The sequence below is a fragment of the Heteronotia binoei genome, chromosome 1, assembly GCF_032191835.1.
Source record: "Heteronotia binoei isolate CCM8104 ecotype False Entrance Well chromosome 1, APGP_CSIRO_Hbin_v1, whole genome shotgun sequence".
NCBI lineage: Eukaryota > Metazoa > Chordata > Lepidosauria > Squamata > Gekkonidae > Heteronotia > Heteronotia binoei.
Genome location: NC_083223.1, coordinates 279,112,602 through 279,140,099, shown reverse-complemented (window position 1 = coordinate 279,140,099; position 27,498 = coordinate 279,112,602). Strand labels below are relative to the sequence as shown.

At 51.2% G+C, this 27,498-nt stretch overlaps 1 protein-coding gene across 1 annotated transcript in view; it reads right to left on the bottom strand.

Annotated features, from left to right (window-relative positions):
* Positions 1 to 531: 531 nt before the first annotated feature.
* The window catches only part of LOC132584389 (methanethiol oxidase-like), a 46,136-nt gene continuing 19,169 nt past the window's right edge, over positions 532 to 27,498 (bottom strand). Inside the window, exons 4-11 of the mRNA XM_060256261.1 lie at positions 21,842 to 21,962; positions 17,855 to 18,037; positions 16,753 to 16,931; positions 12,079 to 12,157; positions 9,762 to 9,883; positions 4,523 to 4,615; positions 1,055 to 1,173; positions 532 to 696 (exon numbers count right to left, since the gene is read on the bottom strand). Coding sequence (XP_060112244.1) covers positions 534 to 696; positions 1,055 to 1,173; positions 4,523 to 4,615; positions 9,762 to 9,883; positions 12,079 to 12,157; positions 16,753 to 16,931; positions 17,855 to 18,037; positions 21,842 to 21,962 — 1,059 coding nt within the window. The 3' untranslated portion in view covers positions 532 to 533. The remainder of the gene's footprint in view (positions 697 to 1,054; positions 1,174 to 4,522; positions 4,616 to 9,761; positions 9,884 to 12,078; positions 12,158 to 16,752; positions 16,932 to 17,854; positions 18,038 to 21,841; positions 21,963 to 27,498) is intronic.

Sequence of the window (27,498 nt, the reverse complement as noted above, 5' to 3'; positions counted from 1 at the left end):
CAGTTCCCCTGAAGGAAACAGCAGCTTGAGTGGACAGACTCTATGGTATACCATGAAGTCTAGGAGGAACAGAAGTCCTAGATTGACGTCACATCTCTGCTGAGCCTCCTCCCCTCCCCAATCCCCACACTCCCTAGGCTCCACCCCCAAATCACCAGGAATTTCACAGCCCACAGTTGGCAAACCCTATAAAGTTTCTATGTCACAAGAAGGCCTTTTTTTGTAGGAAAAACCCCAGCAGGAACTAATCTGCATATTAGGCCACACCCCATCACAGCACCATTGTTCCACGCGGGCTTCGCCCAGCAGGAACTCATTTGCATATTAAGCCACACCCCCTGATGCCAAGCCAGCTGGAACTGCATTTCTGTGTGTTCCTGCTCAATAAAAAAACCCTGGTCACAAGTCAGCACAAATGTACATTTTAAAAAACAAACCGATGAGTCGAGAAGAACCCCCAAGCCGCTGTGCGCATGCCTTCTCTGGAGCACTCTCCCAAAGCTAGCGTTGGACTAGGCCCACATACTCCCCAACTACTCCCAGATATCCGAGGTGCAGTCTCCCCCGGGGTAACGTATCTCGTGAACCCGGGCAGGCCCGCAGGGTTCCTTCCCAAAATCGACCAGGAAGTCTTCGTTCACGCACAGACCTCCGTGTTCTGTGTCCACATCGATCTGGAGCACGACAGAGCCTTCCCTGAAGAAGGAAAGAAACAGAGACCGGGTGAACAAGCGGTGAATGAAGAGGGGAGAGGGCTGGCCGCAGGAAGAGAAGATGACTGCAGATTTATACCCTGCCTTTCTCTCGGAATGAGAGACTCAGAGCGGCTCACAATCTCCTATATCTTCTCCCCCCGCAACAGACACCCTGTGAGGTGGGTGGGGCTGAGAGGGCTCCCCCAGAAGCTGCCCTTTCAAGGACAACCTCTGCCAGAGCTATGGCTGACCCAAGCCCATTCCAGCAGCTGCAAGCAGAGTGGGGAATCGAACCCGGTTCTCCCAGATAAGAGTCTGCACGCTTAACCACTACGCCAAACCAGGGAAAGGTTTCGTACCTGACCAATTCGGGGTAAAACCCCTTGTCCCAAGGAGTGTACACACTGTTGGTGCAGTAAAGCCTCTTGCCATCCAAGCTGAGCTGAAGCATTTGGGGTCCCCCATAGACTTTTCTTGCCTAAAAGGCATGGGAGACAGGAGGGAAGGTGAACAGATGCAGATGGCAAAAAGTTGGAAAGGCTGTGTGGCACGAGTTCGGCTCTTAGGGCCTAAGAACATAAGAGAAGCCATGTTGAATCAGGCCAGTGGCCCATCCAGTCCAACACTCTGTGCCACATAAGAACATAAGAGAAGCCCTGTTGGATCAGGCCAATGGCCCCTCCAGTCCAACACTCTGTGTCACATAAGAACATAAGAGAAGCCATGTTGGATCAGGCCAATGGTCCCTCCAGTCCAACACTCTGTGTCACATAAGAACATAAGAGAAGCCCTGTTGGATCAGGCCAATGGCCCCTCCAGTCCAACACTCTGTGTCACATAAGAACATAAGAGAAGCCATGTTGGATCAGGCCAATGGCCCATCCAGTCCAACACTCTGTGTCACACAGTGGCCAAATAAACCAGGTTCCAGCAAGAAGTCCACCAGTGGGGCCAGGACACTAGAAGCCCTTCCACTGTTGTCCCTCCCAAGCACCCAGAATACAGAGCATCACTTGCCCCAGACAGAGAGTTCCAACAATACACTGTGGCTAAGAACCACTGATGGACCTCTGTTCCATTTGTTTATCCTATCCCCTCTTGAAACTGGCTATGCTTGCAGCTGCCACCACCTCCTGTGGCAGTGAATTCCATGTGTTAATCACCCGTTGGGTGAAGAAGGACTTCCTTTTATCCATTCTAAACTGACTGCTCAGCAATTTCATTGAATGCCCACGAGTTCTTGTATTGTGAGAAAGGGAGAAAAGTATTTCTTTCTCTACCTTCTCTCTCCCATGCATAATCTTGTAAACCTCTATCGTGTCACCCCGCAGTCAACGTTTCTCCAGGCTAAAGAGCCCCAAGTGTTTTAACCTTTCTTCCTAGGGAAAGTGTTCCAACCCTTGAAGCATTCTAGTTGCCCTTTTCTGCCCTTTTCCCAACGCTATAATATCCTTTTGGGGTGTGGTGACCGGAATTATACACAGTACTCCAAAGAAGACCTGCTGGAATTGCTGGTACTGTGAGGTTCGGGCGATGCAGCCAACACCAGCAACTGATTTGGGAGGGGCTTCTCGGGGAAACAGTGCGGATTCTGGGGCCCAAGCCAGTTTAGGATACAAACAGCCCATCAAGGAGGAAGGCCTGATCTGGATAGCCTAGACTGCCCAATCTTATCAGGTCTTGGAAGCTAAACTGGGTCAGTTTTGGCTAGTACTTGGATGGGAGGCCTCTAAGGAATGCCAAGCTCATGGCGCAGAGACAGACAATTGGCAAACCGCCTCTGAATGTCTCTTGTCTTCAAAACCCTCTGCGGTCGCCAAAGATCAGCTCTAACTTAAGGGCAAAACCAAAACAAAACGAGGAGATGCGAGTGACTTCTGAGGCAAGAGTTCTTGCCCAGGATCTAAGATCACAGAGAGAGGCCCTCTTGACCGTCGCAGCGACAAAAGTAGCTCTAGTGATGGGTCAAGGAGACAGGGCCTTTTTGGTGGCAGCTCCACGATTCTGGAATAACCCTCCTAGGGAGATGTTATGTATGAAAGTCAATATGTAATCAATGGTGTTCCTGCCCGACTCCTTGGAGCCTGAAGGGCTGAGCTTGGGACCTTGGGAACAATGGTCAGTAGGATCCAAATCCCTGCTGCCCTGCTCCAATCACAGGCCCCTGGCTGGTTTGAATAACCCAATCACATGCTAGTGCAGGAACCCAGTGTTGTATATAGTTGGCCCAGCGGCCCCATTCTAGTTAGTGCAGCCACCTCCCATGCTGTACTCAATAAAGAGCTTCTTATCACTTCCACCTTGCCTCTTCAGTGCCTAAGAACCCACTATATTATAGGAATTATGCCTGGCTCATGGCCCTTTCAGCCTTTATAGGGTTGCCAAGTCCAATTCAAGAAATATCTGGGGACTTGGGGGTGGAGCCAGGAGACTTTGGGGGTGGAGCCAGGAGACATTGGGGCGGAGCCAGGAACAAGAGTGTGACAAGCATAATTGAACTCCAAGAGAGTTCTGGCCATCACATTTAAAGGGACAGCACACCTTTTTAAATGTCTTCCTTCCATAGGAAATAATGAAGGATAAGGGCACCTTCTTTTGGGGCTCATAGAATTGGACCCCCTGATCCAATCGTTTTGAAATTTGGGGGATACTTTGGGGAGAGGCACTAGATACTATATTGAAAATTTGGTGCCTCTACCTCAAAAAACAGCTCCCCCAGAGCCCCCGAAACCTCCAGATCAATTCCCCATTATACCCTATGAGAAGACGTTTCCCTCTCCACCCCCCGCGCCCCCCCCCCCGTTTCTGGGAAATCTGATGCAGGGGACAGAACTCACTCACCTCCGGAGGTGCAAAGGCACATGGTCCTTTGGGGGCGTGGCTGGGCTCCCCTCCCTTCACCGGCCAGCTGACTGGGGGCGGGAAGCAGCCTGAGAAAACGGAAGAGCTCTGGCTGCTGCGATCGGGGGTGGGTGGGAAGGGCTGCCGTTCTCCCCCTCCCCCCCCCCGCTTTCCCTTTTATGGCCAGTGGGGGGAGGAGGCTCCAAATCGGGGGTCTCCAGGCCTAGCGGGGGATTTGGGACCCCTAAGCCTTTAGGAGGCAGGTGAAAACAGTTGTATTCATGATAGCATTTGATTTGCTGAAATTCTTCTGCCTCCCCCACAACATAATTCCAAGGGCAATTCTGGTAACAGTTGGTTTTAGTTTGTAATTTGTATGCGTTTCATTGTTTTGTTTGGGGTTTTCCTGCACTGTAAACCACCTGGAGATTCAGGAACGTTACGTAGAAAGGTGTCTAATAACTATATTCAATAACCCGTCCTCTTTTTCATTTGAGGTAGCTGAGGCCTGGCACATTAAGAATGACGATGGGGTGGAGGGTGGGAGTATTGCCTGCCCAGTCTCGAGTTGCCAGCCTCCAGGTGGTGCCTGGAGTGTTCCCAAAGATCTCTACAAGACCAGTTCTCTTGGAGACGGCTGCTTATCGTGCTGAGGTCCCTCCCCTCCCCACACCTCGCTCCCCTCAGCCTTCACCCCCAAATCTCCAGGAATTTCCCAAACCAGAGTCGGTAACCTTACCACCCAGCCAGTGTTTCCCTCTAAGCTGAGTTAGCCATGAGCCAGCTCACAGCTTCTTACCCTCCAGCTCACACATTTTGGTCTTCCCTCAGGAAGGATGGCCCCCAGAGCACACTAATTTACGCAGTTGCTCGCAGCTTTGATCCCAGGAGCTCACAAAGTAGAATTTTTGCTCACAGGACTCTGCAGCTTGGAGGGAACGCTGCACCCAGCCTCCACTCTCCCCCTCCGTTTGCGATTTACTCACTTGGATCATGAAAGGATCAGGTTGGCAGTTGAGCTCCGGATCTTCAAGGACCGTGACCACCCCGTCTTTTTGGATGCTGCCGCCCACAAACACCTGTGTGCACACAAAGATCCCCCCACCACCACCCCAAAAGAGAAAGGATCGGTCAGATGGAAGAGCCAGTGGGTCAGAGGGGCTGTCTGTAAAATGTTGTTGTAATCCGATGCAGAATAGTATATCAATAGTGTCTCGGCACTGGTCCTTTGTAATAGATAAAACTGAACACATTGTAAATCAGGGGTGTCGAACTCATTTGTTATGAGGGCCGGATCTGACGTAAAAGAGACCTTGTTGAGCCGGGCCATGTGTGTACCTCTTTAAGATTAGGTAGCAGAGATATAAATTTTATAAAGAACACAGACAAATACAAATATATATATATATATATATTTAAAAATGTAAAACATGCTTAAAACATTAGCACTCATTGGTCTTAAAGATGTTTTCTTTGTATTTCTCCCATGGGATCCAGAGAACTGGGCAAAGGAAGCTCTGGCTCTTTCCTTCCTTCCCCAAGGACTTCGGGGAGGGAGGAGCCTCAGCCAATAGAAGGAAGAGAGGCTGGGCTCAGTAGCTCTGTTGTGCCTGGCAAAGCAAGCTATTCCTCCCCAAGGGAGGAGCCTCAGCCAATGAGGTTTTATTCTGTAGTTCTGCTGTGCAATTGTGCAAGCCTGGCAAAGCAAGCTGTTATGCAGAAGGAAGCAAGAGAGAGGGAGAAGGAAGCAGTTGACATCCAGTTGCTCAGGGGCCTGATAGGAGCCCTCTGGGGGCCTGATTCGACCCCCGAACTGCATGTTTGACACCCCTGTTGTAAATTGTTCTATTCCCCGCACTCCAGAATCTATGTTACTGAATTTCTGGCCCCAACAAAACTTTACACCATTGAAAGCTGAATTAATTTCATTATTACTCTTAGCAGGAAAAACAGTAATACAAAAAGTTGGATCATTTTGATAAAAGCCATGTTGGAACAGGCCAATGGCCCATCCGGTCCAACACTCTGTGTCACACAGTGGCCAAAAAGCGGGGGCCATCAGGAGATCCACTAGCAGGGTCAGGACACTAGAACCCCTCCCACTGTGCCCCCCCAAGCACCAAGAATACAGAGCATCACTTGCTCGAGACAGAGAGTTCCAACAATATGTTGTGGCTAATAGCCACTGATGGACCTCTGCTCCATATGCTCATTAATTAATTAATTAGTGATTTATTAATTGTTGGCTTGATTGATTGTATATTTATTATTACTGGCAGATTAATTGGAAGGTTAATGGGGGGGGATATATTTATTTATTTATTAAGATGCCATAGACGATTAAAGTTTTTAGCCAATTAAATTATGGAGATAAGGTGGGGGGAGGTTTAATTTAATTAACTATAGATTAATTAATAAAGGGCCAGGCAATTTGGAATTGTGAAATAGAGGAGGGTGAGGGTGGTGAAGCTCTAGAGAAGATAACTGGGCAGTAAGCTAACTGACATTAGTGAAGGATCGGATACGGAGCGGATGTCTGGCCTAGGGATCTCAGTGCTCATGGGGAGGGGAAGGTATGACGGTGGGAGCAGACAGAATTATGTGGGAAGGAGGCGGAGACAAGGCAGTGCTCAGCCCTCTTCCGGTCTGCGTCCCATCCCGAGGGTGGCAGGTAGTGGGGCTAAGAGGGAAAGTCAGTCTCCGTCATTGGTGTTATGTAACGCCAGGTCCATAAATAATAAGACCTCAATCCTTAGGGATTACCTGCTTAAGCAGGATATGGACCTGGCTTGCGTGACCGAGACCTGGGTGCGGGATGGAGAGACGGTGGCTCTCTCCCAGATGGCGCCCCCGGGTTACTCGGTCTTTCACCAATCATGGACAACTGGCCGGGGGGGAGGGGTGGCGCTATTCATACGGGAGGGTTACTCCTTCAGGGCTCTCCCGGCCCCAACGATCGAGGGTTTGGAGTGTGCCGGTTTGGCGTGGGAAGTGGGGGAGGGGTTGGCGATCTGGCTGGTGTACCGTCCGCCTAACGCACCAGCCAGCGCCTTACCAGCCCTGATGGAGGCGGTGGCGGGCTGGGCGTTGGAGTTCCCGAGGCTTATGGTCTTGGGTGACTTCAATGTCCATGCAGACGACGCGGCCTCCAATCAGGCGCTGGACCTAGTGTCTTCCATGGCGACACTAGGACTCTCCCAATTTGTCACCACCCCCACGCATCAGGCCGGACACATGTTAGACTTGATCTTTGCGTCCGGGATTTCGGTGGACGGTATTGCAGTAGAGGCGGTGCCATGGTCGGACCACCTAGCCCTCAAGGCTCGTATGGGTGCGCCTCCTCAACCCTGTACAGGCGGCGAGCCTATTTTGGCTCGCCCGCGGAGTCAGATGGACCCTGAGCGGTTCCAAAGGGCTCTGCGGGACCCCTGGCCCCCTAGCAACTCCCTTGATGACCTGGTAGATACCTGGCATGACAGGTTATCCAGGGCCATCAACGAAATTGCACCCCGGCGTCCTCTGCGCCCTCGAAGTAGGCTAGCTCCTTGGTACACCTCGGAGCTACGCCAACTGAAACAGGGACTCAGACGACTAGAGAGGCAGTGGCGGCATACTCGCGACGAAGCGACGAGAACATCCTATAGAACGTTTATGAAGTCTTATGAGATGGCAGTCAAAGCCACAAAGAAGGATTACTTTGCGGCTAGGATTGCATCTGCAAATTCGCGCCCGGCACAATTATTTAAGATAATTGAAAATTTGACCACTCTGCCCCAAGGCAGACCAAATATGAGAGAATTGGAAATAGGCTGTGAGGCTTTTGCGAAATTTTTTGCAGATAAAATCTCGTCGCTCCGCCAGGACTTTCCTGCCACGTTGAATGCAGTAGATGAACCCGGGGCTCCGTGCCTGTCTTCTGATATTACCTTGGATCACTTCGATGCACTTAGTCTTGGGGAAGTCGACGAAGTCCTCTCAACTGTACACCCTACAACTTGTGACCTTGACCCATGCCCCTCCTGGCTAATTAAATCTTGCCAGAGGGAGCTTAGATATCCTATACGGGATATCATAAATAGATCCCTCTTGGAAGGGCAATTTCCAACATCTCTGAAAGAGGCCATGGTCCGCCCTCTCCTAAAAAAGAGTACAGCAGATCCGGCCGAATTGGCAAATTATCGGCCAGTCTCGAACCTACCATTTTTAGGTAAGGTTATAGAGAGGGCAGTGGCGTTACAGTTGCAGAGTTTTTTGGATGACACTTCTGCCTTAGACCCTCACCAGTCCGGCTTCCGCCCGGGTTATGGGATGGAGACAGTGCTGGTCGCCTTGGTGGATGACCTCCAGCAGCATCTGGATCGAGGCGGCGTGGCGGTGCTGATACTGTTGGACCTGTCGGCCGCATTCAACACGGTCGATCATCAGCTACTGGCCCGCCGGCTCACCGACGTGGGGATTGGGGGATTGGCCTTACAGTGGCTTTCCTCCTTCCTCGAAGGACGGGGACAAAGGGTGGCCATTGGGGGGGAGTGGTCCCGGAGGCACCCACTAGTATGTGGGGTGCCACAAGGGGCAGTTCTCTCCCCGATGTTGTTCAACATTTACATGCGCCCCCTTGCCCAGATAGCCCGGAGGTTTGGGCTTGGGTGCCATCAGTACGCTGATGACACCCAGCTCTATCTACTAATGGATGGCCAGCCTGACTCCGTCCCAGAAAGCCTGGACCTAGCATTGCAAGCCGTGGCAGGTTGGCTCAGACTAAGTGGGCTGAAGTTGAATCCAACGAAGACAGAGGTCCTTTGCTTGGGTCGCGGTGCCCTGGGAAGGGAAATCCCCTTGCCAGTCCTTGACGGTGTGCAGCTTAAAGCAGCACATAGGGTCAGGAGCCTGGGGGTTCTTCTGGAGCCTTCATTATCAAGGGAGGCACAGATAGCGGCCGCTGCCAAGTCCGCGTTTTTTCAACTTCGACGGGCGAAGCAGTTGGCCCCCTTCCTGGAGCGCCGTGACCTAGCAATGGTGATCCATGCTACGGTCACCTCGAGACTGGACTACTGCAACGCCCTCTACATGGGGCTGCCCTTGTGTCAAACTCGGCGGCTGCAGCTGGTGCAGAACGCGGCGGCCAGGCTGTTGCTGGGGCTCCCAAGGTGGGAGCACATACAGCCGGGGCTGCGCGGGCTGCACTGGCTGCCGGTGGCGTACCGAGTTCGCTACAAAGTGCTGGTTATCACCTTTAAAGCCCTATATGGCCGAGGACCTACCTAACTGAGGGACCGTCTCTCCCCATATGAGCCCCAGAGGGCACTGAGGTCATCTGGGAAAAACCAGTTGAATATCCCTGGGCCAAGGGAGGCCAGACTGAAGGCCACCCGGGATCGGGCCTTCTCTGTCACCGCTCCAACACTGTGGAACCAACTCCCTGAGGAGGTGAGGGCCCTAAGATGTTTAGATCGATTCCGTAGGGCCTGCAAGACCCACCTTTTCAAGATGGCCTATAACTAATGACAGAATTAATGATAAAGCTAGGTATGCTGCTGGAAATGTTTTAATTTTTGAAATTTACTAAAAATCTAATGTTTATAACGCCATATTGTTAAATTAATTAATATTTATAACTGTTTTTAACCATATTTTTATACTGTAAAATTGATGTAATGTGTATTTTATGTTGTGAGCCGCCCTGAGCCTGCTTCGGCGGGGAGGGCGGGATAGAAATAAAAAATTATTATTATTATTATTATTATTATTATTATTATTATTATTATTATTATTATTATTATTATTATCCAATCCCCTCTTGAAGCTGTCTGTGTTTGTAGGAAGAGCTTCATAGGACAAATCTCAGATGTTTGAGAGCCACAAGACATGAATGTCAGATGTTTGAGACCAGGAAGGAAGGAAGGAAGGAAGGAAGGAAGGAAGGAAGGAAGGAAGACAAATACTTGTGGGAGAGAGAGGTGGAAATAAAGCAACTTTAAATGCATTCCCCAAATTCCGGCTGCCTCAGTTGGAGAAGTGATTTAAAGTGAGAAATGCCTTCTCCAAGTCAGCCGATGGGGTGGGGGCTTCGAGAGTCACACAATATGTGTGAAAGAGCCACACGTGGCTCCCGAGCCACAGTTTGGCCACCCCTGCCCAAGAGGCTTTTAATTCAGATGCACAACTACATACGCCTGGCTGCCTCTCCCACCCAAGAGAGAAGGACCCTTGAAGGAAGACGCTTACCTGGCCGACCTGCCTGGGGCAGAAAGGGTTCGTGATGTCATATTGACGGATGTCGCCATGGATGTAGTTGCTCATGTACATGAACCGATCATCCAAGGAAATGACCAAGTCACAGCAGAAGGCTGGAGGAAGAGAGGAAGGTGGAGATATTTATGTCTCTTCCCTAATTCTAATCGCTAGCAGCTTTTTCAAGGGCAGGTATCGAACCCCCATCTCATGATGGGTTTTGTAGTCAATTGGCTGAAGGAGAGCACTCAGCTGCGTTTCTTTTTGAAAACGAGCGCTCTGATATTTAAATGCTTGAATCTTTCTTACTTAAATAAATGACCTAGAAACAGCTGCATTGAATCTGAACACACTGGCTCAGTGAAAGATGTGGGGCTGCCCTCTAAGGATTAGTCTGGGGCAATACTCCCACTAAGTCAGGGAGTCGTGAGCAAAAATTCTACTTTGTGAGCTACAGTCAAGTTGGAGTCGAGTAGCACCTTTAAGAACAACAGAGTTTTATTTAGAATGTAAGCTTTCGTATATATGCCCACTTCTTCAGATGAGGGGATGGGGTACAGTGAGCAGAACTTACATACGTTATAATGCTATAGCAAAGAGGTCCCCAACCTTTTTGGCCCCAGGGTCTGGTTTTGTGGAAGACAATTTCTCCAAGGACCGGGGTGGTGGTGGTCAATGGTTTCAGGATGATACAACGGTGCACTTTATTTCTGTTAGTTTGGTGTGGTGGTGAAGTGTGCGGACTCTTATCTGGGAGAACTGGGTCTGATTCCCCACTCCTCCGCTTCCAGCTGCTGGAATGGCCTTGGGTCAGCCATAGCTCTGGCAGAGGTTGTCCTTGAAAGGGCAGCTGCTGTGAGAGCCCTCTGCAGCCCCACCCACCTCACAGTGTGTCTGTTGTGGGGGAGGAAGGAAAAGGAGATTGTGAGCCGCTCTGAGACTCTTCGGAGTGGAGGGCGGGATATAAATCCAATATCTTCATCTACCTCACAGGGTGTCTGTTGTGGGAGAGGAAGAAAAAGGAGATTGTTAGCCGCTCTGAGACTCTTCGGAGTGGAGGGCGGGATATAAATCCAATATCTTCATGTACCTCACAGGGTGTCTGTTGTGGGAGAGGAAGGGAAAGGAGATTGTGAGCCGCTCTGAGACTCTTCAGAGTGGAGGGTGGGATATAAGTCCAATATCTTCATCTACCTCACAGGGTGTCTGTTGTGGGGGAGGAAGGGAAAGGAGATTGTGAGCCGCTCTGAGACTCTTCGGAGTGGAGGGCGGGATATAAATCCAATATCTTCATCTACCTCACAGGGTGTCTGTTGTGGGGGAGGAAGGGGAAGGAGATTGTGAGCCCCTCTGAGACTCTGAAATTCGGCGTGGAGGGCAGGATATAAATCCAATGTTGTCATATTATTATTATTATTATTATCATTATTATTATTATTATTATTATTATTATTATTATTATTATTACTACATTGTAATATATAATGGAATAATTATACAACTCACGGCCCGGTTACTGGCAGGCCACGGACTGGGACCAATCCATGGACCGGGGGTTGGGGACCCCTGCTATAGCACTATCGCAACTATCAATTAACTTCAAAAGCCAGTCAAAAGCTCACGACGGGGGAGACGGTGGCCCAAAAGGGATGACAATAGGGAAATCGTACCAATGTGGGCAGGAGGGTCAAAAGGCACGCTTCACATCCACGAAACATACAAATGCTCTTGGGTTACGTTCCTGCCAAAGAGAGCATCCCCAAGCAGGTATGGTAAAATCAACAAATCGGGGGACCGTCTGGGAAGTAGACAACTGGAGGAGAACAGCACGCGGAGAGTCCAAAAAGCACCGCTTGAGTTGGGAGAGCAAAACGGTGCTGCTGCGGATGCAACCAACCACTCCCTCCTGGTGTGCACTGCAAAGAGACCAAGTCTCTGCTCTTCCAGTAGGGGGCGCAGTTGTCTGTCTCCTCCACGAAGCTAACAAAGGAAAGGAAAGGTCCCCTGTGCAAGCACCAGTCGTTTCCGACTCTGGGGTGACGTTGCTTTCACAACGTTTTCATGCAGACTTTTTACAGGGTGGTTTGCCATTGCCTTCCCCAGTCATCGACACTTTCCCCCCAGCAAGCTGGGTCCTCATGTGACCGACCTCGGAAGGATGGAAGGCTGAGTCAACCTCGAGCCGGCTACCTGAGCCAGCTTTCGCTGGGATCGAACTCAGGTCGACTGGCTAAAACCAGCTGCAGTTTGCAAAGAGCAGGGATGGAGGAAAGTATACAGAGCAGTCCCAAACTGCGTCCTTTTGACCAACCTGGCATTTCAGGTAATAGCCATCCTGACACTTTCTTGTTCGGAATCTGGATCACTTTGTCTGCCGTCCAGCTTCCGTCCTGCGGAAGAAATGCACATCATCTATTTATTCACGTTTTTAATGGTCCGCCTTTTTCAAAGGGACACAAGGCAAGTTACACAGAGGGAGTCAGTACAAAGGACAAAATGGGACAAGCAATAATCAATGCATTGGGATTTTACTGGTGCCGGACAGTCGAATGCGTTCTTGGTCCCCTGCTGCGGAGCACCCTGCCACAAATTTTGTTTGTCTTGAAGGTGCTACTGGTCTCTGGGACTCTTTCATAGAATCATAAAGTTGGAAGGGACCTCCAGGGTCAGAAACTGAGTGGGATGGGCGCTTCCCCCCCCCCCCCCCCGCTCCAGGCATGCGCGATCGGTGCCTGCTCCCCAGAGCGGGAGGGAAGCGCGCCAAAAAGCACTATAGGCGAGCTATTGGAGCTCCGAGGTATGGATCCGTTGTCTGCGGCAAGACCCATGTGTGGGACTGCACAGAGACCACGAAGAAGATCCCACAAATACCTACCCCAAATTCAGAGGATCTTCATTGCTTTCAGATGGCCATCTAGCCTCTTTTTAAAAACCTCCATGGAAGGAGAGCCCACCACCTCCCAAGGAAGCTTGTTCCACTGTGCAATCACTCTAACGATCAGGAAGTTCTTCCTAATGTTGAGCCGGAAACTCTTCTGGGGTCACAAAAAGCAATTCCACAGCCTCCTCTATAGGACAGCCCTTCAAGTACTTGAAGATGGTGATCCTCTCACCTCTCAGCCGCCTCCTCTCCTTTTCTACTGTTGCAGACCAACTAACCCAGTGACCCATCTTGATCCTACCCACAATCAGCTCAGCACAGCAGTGAAAAGTTCCTAATCATTTTTCCAAGCGAGTCCGTAAAACCAAGATGTACTGTGCAGCCTTATTACCTGGGCATGTTTAGCCTGGAGGGGAGGCAGCTGAGAGGCGATAGGATCACCATTCTTCAAGTAATTGAAAGGCTGTCATAGAGAGGATGGTGTGGAATCCTACCCAGAAGGTAGGACCAGAAGCAATGGGTTGAAATTAAATCAAAAGAGTTTCCAGCTCAACATTAGAAGAACTTCCTGACCATTAGAGCGGTTCCTCAGCGGAACAGGCTTCCTCGGGAGGTGGTGGGCTCTCCTTCTTTGGAGGTTTTTAAACAAAGGCTAGATGGCCATCTGACAGTAATGAGGATCCTGTGAATTTAGGGGAAGGTATTTGTGCGTTTCCTGCATTGTGCAGCGGGTTGGACTAGACGACGCTAGAGGTCCCTTCCAACTCTATGATTATATGACTGTTAAGAGCAGTTCCTCAGTGGAAGAGGCTTCCTCCTTGGGAGGTGGTGGGCTCTCCTTCCTTGGAGGCTTTTCAACAGAGGCTAGATGGCCCTCTGACAGCAATGAAGATCCTGTGAATTTAGGGGGAGGTGTTGGTGAGTTTCCTGCATTGTGCAGGGGGTTGGACTAGATGACTCTGGAGGTACCTTCCAACTCTAGGATTCTACCTGTGCAGAAAAGCCCCTCTTAAATAGTTCAGTTTTGCATAGTTTGTGGACAGCCAGGAGCGTGGGAGTTTGCCTGACCTCATCCAGCAGGCTGTTCGACAAGAAAGGAGCCACAGTGGAGAAAGCACATCTACAGGCAGCTAGAAAGGATTAAATGTGTGCCTGAACACGCTCTACGGGGAATGCAGAAGACCTTCCCTTATCCTTGCGATGGAACTGCGAAGGCCACAGCTGCCGAATGTATGTTGCCACCATTGAAGGCTGAAAAGCAGATTTAAATCTTCATTGTGCTGTTGTGCTCTGAATGTCTTAATCAAACGTATCTTGCCCCTTTTGCCAGTTTGGTGTAATGGTTAAGTGTGTGCACTCTTATCTGGGAAAACCGGGTTTGATTCCCCACTCCTCCTCTTGCACCTGCTGGAATGGCCTTGGGTCAGCCATAGCTCTCTTATCTGGGAAAACTGGGTTTGATTCCCCACTCCTCCTCTTGCACCTGCTGGAATGGCCTTGAGTTAGCCATAGCTCTCTTATCTGGGAAAATCGGGTTTGATTCCCCACTCCTCCACTTGCACCTGCTGGAATGGCCTTGGGTCAGCCATAGCTCTCTTATCTGGGAAAAACGGGTTTGATTCCCCACTCCTCCACTTGCGGCTGCTGGAATGGCCTTGGGTCAGCCGGAGCTCTCTTATCTGGAAGATCCGGGTTTGATTCCCCACTCCTCCACTTGCACCTGCTGGAATGGCCTTGGGTCAGCCGTAGTTCTGGCAGAGGTTGTCCTTGAAAGGGCAGCTGCTGTGAGAGCCCTCTCCAGCCCCACCCACCTCACAGGGTGTCTGTTGTGGGGGAGGAAGGTAAAGGAGATTGTGAGCTGCTCTGAGACTCTTCGGAGTGGAGGGCGGGATATAAATCCAATATCTTCTTCTTCTTCTTCTGATTCCCCACTCCTCCTCTTGCACCTGCTGGAATGTCCTGGGGTCAGCCATAGCTTTGCAGAGTTGTCCTTGAAAGGGCAGCTTCTGTCAGAGCTCTCTCAGCCCCACCCACCTCCCGTGGTGTCTGTTGTGGGGGGAGAAGATACAGGAGATTGTAAGCCGCTCTGAGTCTCTGATTCAGAGAGAAGGGCGGCGTATAAATCTGCAGTCTTCTTCTTCTTCTTCTTGCAAGGCAGCCAAGCAAAGTTCACCACCTTGCAGAGGAGCTGCGGTGAGATTTGAACCAGCAGCTCAGGTTCTGCAAAGAAGCCCTTTGCGTTTTTTTTTTTTCTTATTTAATTTTATGGGATCCAACAAGGCTCTTTCTCCAATAATGGACCTTAAGTTACCTTACCTAATACTCATTTGGAAACTGCAGAAGGAAGGGGACGATTTCTGGCATGGAGACACAGGGGGGCACAGATTACGTTGCAATGCAGCAGGGAAAAGAATCCCCATAGCATTGCAGTTAGTTTCAATGGGTAGCTGTGTTGGTATAGAATCACAGAATCGCAGAGTTGGAAAGGGCCATAAATAGCCAATCCAATCTCCACTGGCCTATCAGAAACCTTGCTGGGCAAAAGGCCCACTTGACAGCGCCCACTTTCTCAGGGAAGTGCTGGTTGGGGACCTCAGCTCTACAAGATGTAGGGCCTCTGTATTGGGTTAAGCATAATGTAAAGATCAGCAATGAAATCTTCAGTGCTGGTGGACTTGGGGAACCGAGACTGCTCAACACCACCCTCTCCGCTTAGGGTTGCCAATCCCCAGGTGGGGGCAGGGGATCCTCCGCTTTGGAGGCCCTCCCCTCACTTCAGGGTCATCAGAAAGCGGGGTGGGTGCCGCTAAAACACGACGCTATTCGGAGACTTCCAAGGAAGCCTCCAAAGAGCACAGCGGCCGCTTTCAACTTGAAAGCAGCCAGGTAGTGCAGGGGGAAAGCAGCAGTGTGGCAGTACTCTTGTGTGCTGCCCGTCACTCTCTCCCTGCCCCCACTGCCCTGCATGATGCTGTGCACATGCAGTACGCGCATGCAAAAAAAGGGAGCTTGTGGGGGGTGTGCCCCCCAGCATAAAGATAGAAAGGTCCATCAGCAGGGTGAGGCCAATGGCCCATCCAGTCCTACACTCTGTGTCACATAAGAACATAAGAGAAGCCCTGTTGGATCAGGCCAATGGCCCATCCAGTCCAACACTCTGTGTCTCATAAGAACATAAGAGAAGCCATGCTGGATCAGGCCAATGGCCCATCCAGTCCAACACTCTGTGTCACATAAGAACATAAGAGAAGCCATGTTGGATCAGGCCAATGGCCCATCCAGTCCTACACTCTGTGTCACATAAGAACATAAGAGAAACCATGTTGGATCAGGCCAGTGGCCCCTCCAGTCCACCTAATCCAGGGGTGGGGAACCTTTTTTTCTGCCAAGGGCCATTTGGATATTTATAACATCATTCGTGGGCCATAAAAAATTATCAACTTAAAAAACAGTGCTCCACCGAGGGAGAACGATTCAGGCCAGCAAAATTAATGCAAATAATTGTTCTATTTGAAGTCATGTGCGGAACAGCCTAATCTGGCACACACACACAAATGCCTAGGTCCAGCAGGAATTCAGTAGCATATTAGACCACATCCGCTAACATTAGCATATCAGGTCACACACTCATTAGCATGTTAGGCCACACCCTCTGGGATAATCAAGTGCAAACTGAGCTGTGACAGTAACTTTTCCAGGCCCTGCAGCAATTCTGGCCGGCCAGCCAGGCCCCAGGGAGGCTGCCGCACAGTACATCTGGGCCCTGTCATCCCTGCCTGGCCCTGGGGAGGCTGCTGCACTGTGTGGATGGGCCCCACGATCCTTGCTGGCCAGCCAGGCCCCAGGGAGGCTGCCACATGGTTCGGTTCGGTCCAGCAATCCCCAAGGGCCACACCAAGTGACCTCGAGGGCCGCATACGGCCCTCGGGATGGAGGTTCCCCACCCCTGCCCTAATCGATACCCTCCAAAACCTCCTCTCCTCCACAGCCTCGCTGTGGTCTTTCATGCTGAGGGCCCTCGTGGCTTCCTCAATTGATCCTTCAGGTGAGAAAACCCAGCTGGCCTTTTTTATCAGCTGTGCATAAACAGTTGCCGATGTTCACCTCTGTCTTGTAGAAGTGAAAGACGGAGCCCTGCAGTGCACAGGTTACCATCCCGTGTGCAGCGTCGGGGTTGTGCAGGAACCGAACTTCGAAGGGAACAGAATCCTCCCCTAAATCGATCGACTGGAGAAGGCAGTGGGTGGTCCAGTCCCAGACGTTCAGGCGACGGCCAAAGCGTCCTGAAGGTGGACAAGAAGAAAACCAAAGCCAGACAGCTGGTGAGTGACTATGAATCAGAAGAAGAAGGCTATGATTTATACCCCGCCTTCTCTCTGAATCAGAGTTTCAGAGCAGCTCACAATCTCCTTTACCTTCCCCCCCACCCCCCCACACACAGAACAGACACTCTGTGAGGTAAGAACATAATAGAAGCCACGTTGGGTCAGGCCAATGGCCCATCCAGTCCAACACTCTGTGTCACATAAGAACATAAGGGAAGCCATGTTGGATCAGGCTAATGGCCCATCCAGTCCAACACTCTGTGTCACATAAGAACATAAGAGAAGCCATGTTGGATCAGGCCAATGGCCCATCCAGTCCAACACTCTGTGTCACATAAGAACATAAGAGAAGCCCTGTTGGATCAGGCCAATGGCCCATCCAGTCCAACACTCTGTGTCACATAAGAACATAATAGAAGCCACGTTGGGTCAGGCCAATGGCCCATCCAGTCCAACACTCTGTGTCACATAAGAACATAAGGGAAGCCATGTTGGATCAGGCTAATGGCCCATCCAGTCCAACACTCTGTGTCACATAAGAACATAAGGGAAGCCATGTTGGATCAGGCTAATGGCCCATCCAGTCCAACACTCTGTGTCACATAAGAACATAAGAGAAGCCATGCTGGATCAGGCCAATGGCCCATCCAGTCCAACACTCTGTGTCACATAAGAACATAAGAGAAGCCCTGTTGGATCAGGCCAATGGCCCTTCCAGTCCAACACTCTGTGTCCCGCAGTGGCCAAAACCCAGGTGAATTTCCTGTGTTGTGCGAGGGGATTGACTAGATGACCCTTGAGTTCCCTTCCAGCTCTATATTTCTATATCTACAAAAAAATAAATATATAAATATATGCAGTCCCATGTAGTGAGGCCTTACCTTTCCCTAGGTCGGCTGGGTTGAACCCGCTGACGAAGAATTTCGGCACCCCCAGTTCGGTGCTCATCATGACGTTGTGCCTTGGCTGGTACCAGAAGTCATGCCCTTGAGGGGCCGCTTGAGTGGGTCTCTCCCAGTTGCCCTTCACTTCAAAGGTCTCCGCGTCCAGAAGGGCAAAACCACCTGGCAGAAGAACAAGATCCATGCTCAGAAATCTGCACCCTATCCTGAACTCTGCGTCCAAAGGGCCGGGTACCAATGAAATGAAAGGGATCCAATATCAATTTGGTGATTCATCCGTTCATTGAATCACCTTAAAATCACCTTAACTCCACCCTGAGCCCCCATGGAGCAAGAGGCAAAGGCACGCCATAGCAAACAGATCAGGTGCGTCAAACTATAGCAAGGTGGGTGAAGGGAAATCAACACGAAGCCGCTAACATGACTAAACTGAACTGTCCTAGTCTGTTTGCCCCAGGCCTAGGCCTGCTCATGAAGGAGAGCCCCTGAATAATTAATTAATACCCCTATAATAATGAATTAAGAGCATGTTTTGCCCCCCCAAATTAAAATATCTGATGTAAGAATATAAGAGAAGCCATGTTGGATCAGGCCAATGGCCCATCCAGCCCAACACTCTGTGTCACATAAGAACATAAGAGAAGCCATGTTGGATCAGGCCAGTGGCCCATCCAGTCCAGCACTCTGTGTCACATAAGAACATAAGAGAAGCTATCTTGGATCAGGCCAATGGCCCCTCCAGTCCAACATTCTGTGTCACATAAGAACATAAGAGAAGCCATGTTGGATCAGGCCAGTGGCCCCTCCAGTCCAACACTCTGCGTCACATAAGAGAAGCCCTGTTGGATCAGGCCAATGGTCCATCCAGTCCAACACTCTGTGTCACATAAAAACATAAGAGAAGCCCTGTTAGATCACGCCAATGGCCCATCCAGTCCAACACTCTGTGTCACACAGTAGCCGGTATACACACACACATATACATACATAAACACACACACACACATATATGTATATTGTAGCTAATAGCCACTGATGGATCTTTGCTCCATATTTTTATCCAATCCCCTCTTGAAACTGGCTATGCTTGCAGCCGCCACCACCTCCTGTGGCAGTGAATTCCACATGTTAATCACCCTTTGGGTGAAGAACAACTTCCTTTTATCCGTTATAACCTGACTGCTCAGCAATTTCATTGAATGTCCACGAGTTCTTGTATTGTGAGAAAGGGAGAAAAGTATTTCTTTCTCTACTAGTACTTCTTTCTCTAGAAGAAGAAGAAGAAGATATCAGATTTATATCTCGCTCTCCACTCCGAAGAGTCTCAGAGCGGCTCACAATCTCCTTTCCCTTCCTCCCCCACAACAGACACCCTGTGAGGTAGATGAAGATACTGGATTTATATCCCACCCTCCACTCCGAAGAGTCTCAGAGCAGCTCACAATCTCCTTTTCCTTCCTCCACCACAACAGACACCCTGTGAGGTAGATGAAGACATTGGATTTATATCCCGCCCTCCACTCCGAAGAGTCTCAGAGCGGCTCACAATCTCCTTTCCCTTCCTCCCCCACAACAGACACCCTGTGAGGTGGGTGGGGCTGGAGAGGGCTCTCACAGCAGCTGCACTTTCAAGGACAACCTCTGCCAGAGCTATGGCTGACCCAAGGCCATTCCAGCAGGTGCAAGTGGAGGAGTGGGGAATCAAGTCCGGTTCTCCCAGATAAGAGAGCTATGGCCGACCCAAGGCCATTCCAGCAGGTGCAAGTGGGGGAGTGCGGAATCAAACCCGGTTCTCCCAGATAAGAGTCCGCACACTTAACCACTACACCAAACTGGCCCTCTACTAGTACTTCTTTCTCTACTTTCCGTTAAGGCGCTGGCCTAGGCTTGCCAATCCCCAGGTCACAGCGGGGATTCTTCCGCTTTCCCAGGCTCCTTCCCACCCCCAGTCAGCTGACCGACGAGGGGAAGCCCCGCCCCCACAGCCCCCATGTGACTTTCCACTTCCTGAGGCTCCAGTCTCCGATTGAAAGCCTTCCTCTTGGGATGAGGTGTCTGTGTTACTTTGAAGAAGTTGGCAGCAACTCGTGAGTAGAGAGGCCAATCCCCCGCTTCAGAGTCACCAGAAATGGGGTGGGGGGGAAGGAAATGTCTGCTGAGCACTTCATTATTCCCTATGTGGAGATCGATTCCCATAGGGCATTTCATTTCATTTTCATTTCATTTTATTTGATTTATATCCCGCCATACCCCACCAAGGCGGGCTCAGGGCGTGGCCAACAGTAGCTCTCCAGATGTTTTTTGCCTACAACTCCCATCAGCCCCAGACAGCATGGCCAAAGGATGGGGCTGATGGGAGTTGTAGGCAAAAAACATCTGGAGAGCTACCGTGGCCACTTCTGTGACATAAGGTATAATGGGAAATTGATCTGGGGGTATCGGGGGCTCTGGGGGGGCTGTGTTTTGAGGTAGAGGCAGATAAGTGCAAAGGGATGGTGTCATGGAATTTTACCAGGGAGGACTCTGGGAAGGAGGGATCTTGGAATGAGATGAGCCTGGGGGCCTGTTAAAGAAAACTGTATGCAGAATGATTTTAACTCAGTCTTCGGGGCAGCCAAGCCCGACTGAGCCCTGCTTTTGGTACCAATAGTAAAACACCTCGCTTCAGAACAGAAATTCTGTGCGGACCTCGCTGTTTTTCTGCTACACTCACTCTCTCCCTCAGAGTGAGGGTCCTCCTCCTGAACAGCAGCCATTTTTCCTGCTTGGCTTCTCAGGTGGAAAAGAACAGGGTTTGTCCCCCAGAGAAAGCTTTTAAGCCAGGGGTGTCAAACATGTGGTCCGGGGGCCGAATCAGGCCCCTGAAAGGCGCCTATCAGGCCCTCCAGCAACTGACTGTCATCTTCTTCCTTCTCCCTCGTTCTGGCTTCCTTCTGCATCACAGCTTGCTTGGCCAGGCTTGCTCAATCACACAGCAGAGCTACTGAGTCAAGCCTTTCTTCCTTCTGTTGGCTGAGGCTCCCCCCCCAGCCCCTGGAGAAGGAAGAAAAGAGCCAGAGCTTCCTTTGCCCAGTGCCCTGGATCCCATGGGAGAAATACAAAGAAAGCACCTTTAAGACTAACAACTGCTAACATTTTAAGCATGTTTTAAGTTTTAAAAAATCTATATATTTAATTTGTTTGTGACCTTTATAAAGTTTATATCTCTGCTACCTAATCTTAAATAGGTACACATATGGCCCAGCCCAACAAGGCCTGGCCCGACGAGATCTCAATTATGTCAGATCCGGCCCTCCTAACAGAGGAGTTTGACACCCCTGTTTTAAGCCATTCTCCTAGGGTTGCCAAGTCCCCAGCTTCCCACAGCGGGGGACTCTCTCTCATGTGCAGAGCGTGTGCAAGTGACCTCATCAAAATGGTGGCGCCCATGCAGGGCTGCTCTAGGCATTTCCGGGAAAACTCTATGGTTTCTACGGACACTGTAGCAATTTGGGAGGTAAAAACTCTATGGTACCTATGCTGCCATTTTTATGATGTCACCTCCGGGTGACATCATCGCACCAGAGATGTTGGGGGAGGATCCCCCTGCTGGCCCAATGTGGGCCGGCAGGTTGGGAACCCCCCAGGTGGGAACCCCCCACCCGGATCTGGGGATTGGCAGCCCTACATTCTCCTCAGAGCCTACTTGGACACTGATTGGCTGAAAACAGCGCCAAGCATTCTGGGGATTGTAGGCTGTCTCTTTCTACTGTGACACAGGCCTCACGGGCTCCCCAGGCCCACTAGGCCTCTCTCTCACAGCACAGATCATGACACCTCCAAAAGCCTTCACTTCCTAAAAGCACTTGGTGGGCTCCAGAAAAGTTCTCAGGAGGCACCATGGCGCCCGCAGACACTGCACTAGAGACCCCTGATCTAGATCGCCCTCCTCTGGGATTCCCTGTGGGAATCCATTTCGTAAAATACCTTTTGCGTTGCCACGTGGGTCCCCGATAGAACAGATCATGACTTCCCCGCTGCCCAGGCAGTGGGTGCTGTGTATGAAAGCCAGGTCGCATTTCTCAAAAATTTCTCTTGGCTCGATCACCTGCGGAGGCAAAGGAAAGCACATTTGCAGAGGTTTTTCCAGTAGTCATGTATGGCTGTGAGAGCTGGACCATAAGGAAGGCCGAGTGCAGAAGAATAGATGCTTTTGAGATGTGGTGCTGGAGAAGACTCTTGAGAGTCCCTTGCACTGCAAGAAAATCCAATCGGTCAGTCCTAAGGGAAATCCACCCAGACTGTTCCCTGGAAGGTCAGAGGCTGAAGCTGAAGCTCAAATCCTTTGGCCACCCAATGAGAAGGGAGCACTCCCTGGAGAAGACTCTTGAGAGTCCCTTGGACTGCAAGAAGATCCAATCAGTCAGTCCTAAGGGAAATCCACCCAGACTGTTCCCTGGAAGGTCAGAGGCTGAAGCTGAAGCTCAAATCCTTTGGCCACCCAATGAGAAGGGAGCACTCCCTGGAGAAGACTCTTGAGAGTCCCTTGGACTGCAAGAAGATCCAGTCAGTCAGTCCTAAGGGAAATCAACCCAGACTGTTCCCTGGAAGGTCAGATGCTGAAGCTGAAATACTTTGGCCACCAAATGAGAAGGGAGCACTCCCTGGAGAAGACCCTGATGCTGGGGAAGGCAGAAGGCAAAAGAAGAAGGGGAGGGCAAAAAAGAAGATGGCTGGACAGAGTTACTGACGTAACAAACAGGAATTTGACCAGACTTCGGAGGATGGTGAAAGACAGGAGGGCCCGGCGTGACGTTGTCCATGGGGTTGAAAACAGTCGGACTCGACTGTGCGATTGAACAACAAATAGCAACAAATCAGTGGCTATTAGCCACAGCAAACTGATGGAACACTCTGTCTGGGGCAGTAATGCTCTATCTTCTTGGTGCTTGGAGGGGCACAGTGGGAGGGCTTCTAGTGTCCTGGCCCCACTGGTGGACCTCCTGAAGGCACCTGGTTTTTTGGCCACTGTGTGACACAGATTGTTGGACTGGATGGGCCATTGGCCTGATCCAAAATGGCTTCTCTTATATTCTTATGCAATTGAAGTCCCAGTGATGTTGAGTGGATGCACGGTGTTTCCCCCCTCATAATCTAGGAGTCCAAAACCATGAAGATGATTTCAGAAGGGACAATAGTAGAAGGGGGTTCTACTCCAACCCCCTGCACAATGCAGGAAACTCCCAAACACCTCCTCCTAAATTCACAGGATCCTCATTGCTGTCAGATGGCCATCTAGCCTCTATTTAAAAACCTCCAAGGAAGGAGAGCCCACTGCCTCCCAAGGAAGACTTTTTAAAAAACTTAAAATGTGCTTAAAACATTAGCACTCTCGCAATATTTTTTTTATTTAACAGTCTCTGATAACTGACACCTCTTGTTCTGAATTACTGCATCAAAAACTGGAGACAATGTCTGTGCTATTATAGCAGAGGATCAATAGGAACAGGAATTAATATTAATATCTAATCAATATGTATGGCTTTAGCAGTGTTAGAAATATATAAAAATGCTTGCAGAAATAATCTTCTATAGCAGCTTGAAACAAAGGAGTGTTAGCTTGCAAAAAGGGAACTATGCCAGGTCATTGACCTTGTCAAAACCACAAGCTGAAAACGGTAGAACAGAGCATAAGAAGAAGCAAGACAGGTGCAGGAGATGGAGCAAGAAATCGTGGGCGTGTGGGTAGAATGTTTCTAGAGAAAGAGGAACTAGGATTTACAGAAGCCCTAAGAAGGGTCCTAAGAAGAACCCAAAAGGTTGAAAAACAACTCGAATTGTGGTGAAAATATGACGAAGGCTCCTTCCCACAAGAAGGAGAACATGAGTGTTTTGAGGTAGAAGTTGAAGTGAAGAAATCCTATATAAAGAAGCAGAAATTTGTAACGGTTGTTCAGACTTCCACCTTTGAGGCAGATGCCTAGGAGGTCTGATCCCACACGTGTGTTAATAAAAAGCTGTTTTCCCTGATTTTCGTCTCAGACCTCCTTTTGTCGTTGCACCTCTTTGTAAGAACCACCAAGCGGGCGTTTTCCTGCTACATATTTTTGGTGCATTGGCCGGGGGTCAGGTCAGGGTTTTGTGCCCTGGCCGCTTGGCCCGACCGCTTGCCACTGCAGGCGGGGGAGATCTGATCAACGGTACGGAGCTCCCGGCCCTTTTCGGCTGACCGTCATCTCCTACCCCGTCTTCAGTCTCTGCACGGTCGGCGCCCGGACGGACCTGGACAGACGACAGGGACCAGCTTCACAAATTCGCAACCACTCCGGATTGTAAGTATGAGCCGTGTACACTGTTGGTAGACCCTCCCATGGAGATTGCTTGGCATTAGGCCCATCTCGGGGGGAAGGCGCGCTTGGCCTCCGCGCTGCAGCACCCGCGGAACCCTGCAGTTCGGGGAAGGCAGGGGCCCTGTTGGCCGCTTCCCACTGCAGCCTTCCAGACGGTGTCTGCTTTTCGGTAGGGACTTTAGGCGAGGGCCGTGCTTATTCGGCCCTTTGTGGGGTGTGCCTAGCCCCCCGGCTCAAAAGCCGTGTATTGAAAAACAGAGAAACAAAAATCCTAAAAAAAAAAAAAAAAAAAGAGTGGAGAGAAAGGGGCATTACACCTCCCCTTGAGTCTTGAAATTCCACGAGAAGTAACTTGATCTGTCTGGTATGCTTGTTGTGTGCATGACGTGTGCCTGAGACAATACTTCGTATTGAAGCGATTGTGGATCTGTCAGTACCGCGTTTCCTGCCTGCGCGAGCACGGTAGGCCGGGACCACAGAGAAGCGGCTGAATAGGCTCCTGTATGTGTTCTCCCTTCTCCCCTCATTGTTTTAGTTGTCCTGTTTGTCTGGTTGGGGGAGAGCCGCGGCCTCATCCATGCCTTTATGAGAGGACTGATTATGACTCATGGACCCCTGGTATTAGGTTCCTCAACTTAATTGGCCCCTGGGTATACACCCCCGACAAGCTGTCCCTTAAGTGGGACGCGGTTCTTTGCCATTTCCTTAGAATCCAGCTGTGGGAGGGATCCACGGGGAAGACCACTGCGTGGCTCTTGAACCGCCGCAGGAGGTCCCACGGTTGGCTCTCCGATTGGACACGCTGGTACTTCTTTAGACAACAGGAGGGCGGCCGCATTCACGCCTGGACAATCAATCGCTGCACTGCACGACCCCTGCGAGATAAGGGGCCGGTGCAGTGGGGGCGTGTAGACTGGGCTCCACTGCTGGCCCGGGATCCAGAAGCCTTGCAGCATTTTCACTATTTGCATTGTGATGACTGCAATTAGTAAGGCACCCCCTCATCACTGAACCTGCTAGCCCAATGCGCAGGAGCAGTGGTGATTACCAGTTACCCCCGGCCTTGAGCCAGAGCGATCAGCTTTACTGGAGCCCACCTCAGAGGTTCCGACGAATTGTCTACCCTTGGCTCCGCCTCACCGATATTTGGGTTTGGGTGTGGCAGCACCAGCTGTGCCAAAATTACAGCCTACAATTGTGGAAGGGGAGTCTTCCAGGGCACCCAGGATCTGCTTGGCTGTTAAAAAGCCGGAAGAAATCCACGGAGGGGGGGCGGTGGAACGGCTACTGGTCTCGATGGTACTTTCTCAGGTGGGAAGCCGGTGGACGATTGGCGGCCTGGGAGATTAGAAACCAGACCGCCCGACCCGACTTGCACCTTTTGGGGTTGGCAGATTCCCCGGAAGCTAGGGCTGCCGCTTGGCAGTATCAAATTTTGCATAGTAACCCGGCCGTGCTTTCGGCGGCCTTGGGAGCGCTGCATTCTTTCCGGTGCTCCCAGTGCCCTGATATACCTTACCCTGTTCCCTCCTCCCTGCCACCTCCCTTGGGGAAAACTTCGGACCCTCCTGCGTCCTGTTGCGTCCCCTGGGATCAGACTGCTCCACCACCAACTGGGGAGGTCGATCCCTTTGCCGGGTTGTTCTGTTAAGTCATTAAGATGGGCGGCTCCCAGTCCACTACCACCCCCTTGGATTGCATGCTGGCACACTTCAAGGAGGGCTTCACTGATGACTATGGCGGGCCGGGTCAGACGCCCTTTCGGTTGAGGGCATTTTGCGAGTCTGAGTGGCCGACGTTCGGAGTGGGGTGGCCCGCAGAGGGCTCCTTCTCCGTGGACTTGGCCCAGAAGGTCTATCATATCGTTGTAACCCCACCGGGCGACCACCCGGATCAATTCCCTTACATTGACTCATGGCTGTCTCTACTCCAAAAGCCGCCCCCCTGGTTGAAACAATGTATGAAGTCAACGAAAAATATTTTGGTAGTAAAGCCGCAAGAGCGGCCCCTGAGGACGAAAAGCGGCTGCCGCCCTCAGAGGGCGGGCAGCGCACCTGACCTTGGGAAGGCTTCCTACCCCAGTAAAGCAGAAGTGTGTGACCCTCAGAAGCCGCTGTTGCGGTCCCAGTCAAAGCCAATATACCCTAGTTTGGAGGGGGGCATGGAGGCACTCGACTTTGAGTGGCCTCCCCCTTACGTCCCCGCGCCTCCACCCGCGCCGCCCCTGCCAACGGTTCAGCATGTGGGTACCGCGGGAGGGGGAGGGCGCGCCCCCGTTCAGGCGACTCCGCCCGCGGTGCCGGCCCCAGTGACGGGCACGCCGGCGGCGGCAGGGGTGAGGCAGCATCATATGGTCACAAGGTCCCAGGTGCCGGCGTCTTCGAGTTTGACGCCATGGAGGGGGGAGTTCCCGTGGTGGAGTCCTTCCCTGGCTGAGATGGTTGACAGGAGAATGGAAGCCAGGAGAGGTTCTTTCCCGGGTTGCCCCGCGTCCCCCGCCGTCGCCAGTTTGCCCCCTCCTGGTTCTCCCCTGGAACAACTTGCGCGTACCCCCGGCAGTGCAGTTCGGGTTAAGACCCAGGCGGCTGAAGACGAGGAAGGTGCCCCAACGGGGAGCACGGCGGCCCTGCCCGGCCCTAGCGCCTCTCCAAGCACCCCGGCGGCCCAAGTAATGCCGCTGCGGCAGGTCCAGACACCTCAGTTTTTGGGAGCAAACGGGGAGGTGCAGGGAGGTCAGAGCCGCTACCTTTACACTCCCTTCTCTTCTGCCGACCTTTTAAATTGGAAAACTCATACGGCCTCCTACACTGAGAAGCCAGAAGCTCTTACAAATCTTCTGACTAGCATAATGGGGACTCATAGCCCAACGTTTTTGGATTGCCAGCAACTTTTCTTGACTCTTTTCACGACTGAAGAGCGTCAGCGTATTTTTAGAGCGGCCAAAAAGAAGGCTGAGGAAGCCACCCCGGCCGGGGAGGCCAACCCTGCCCAGTGGTTGACCGACAGTTTCCCAGATACTGACCCTGGTTGGGATGCAAACAACACAGAACATATGAGGCTCTTAAGAGCTTATAGAGGTTACCTCATAGCTGGCATGCAGGAGGCATCTAAAAAGGCCACCAACATGAGTAAAATCGGTGAGGTCTTGCAGAAGCCCGACGAGGCTCCCGGAGCCTTCCTTGAGCGATTGTATGAGGCCTACCGCTTGTATTCGCCCTTTGACCCCGAAGCAGCTGAGAATCAGCGGATGGTAAACTGTGCGTTTGTGAGCCAGGCCGCGTCAGACATAAAGCG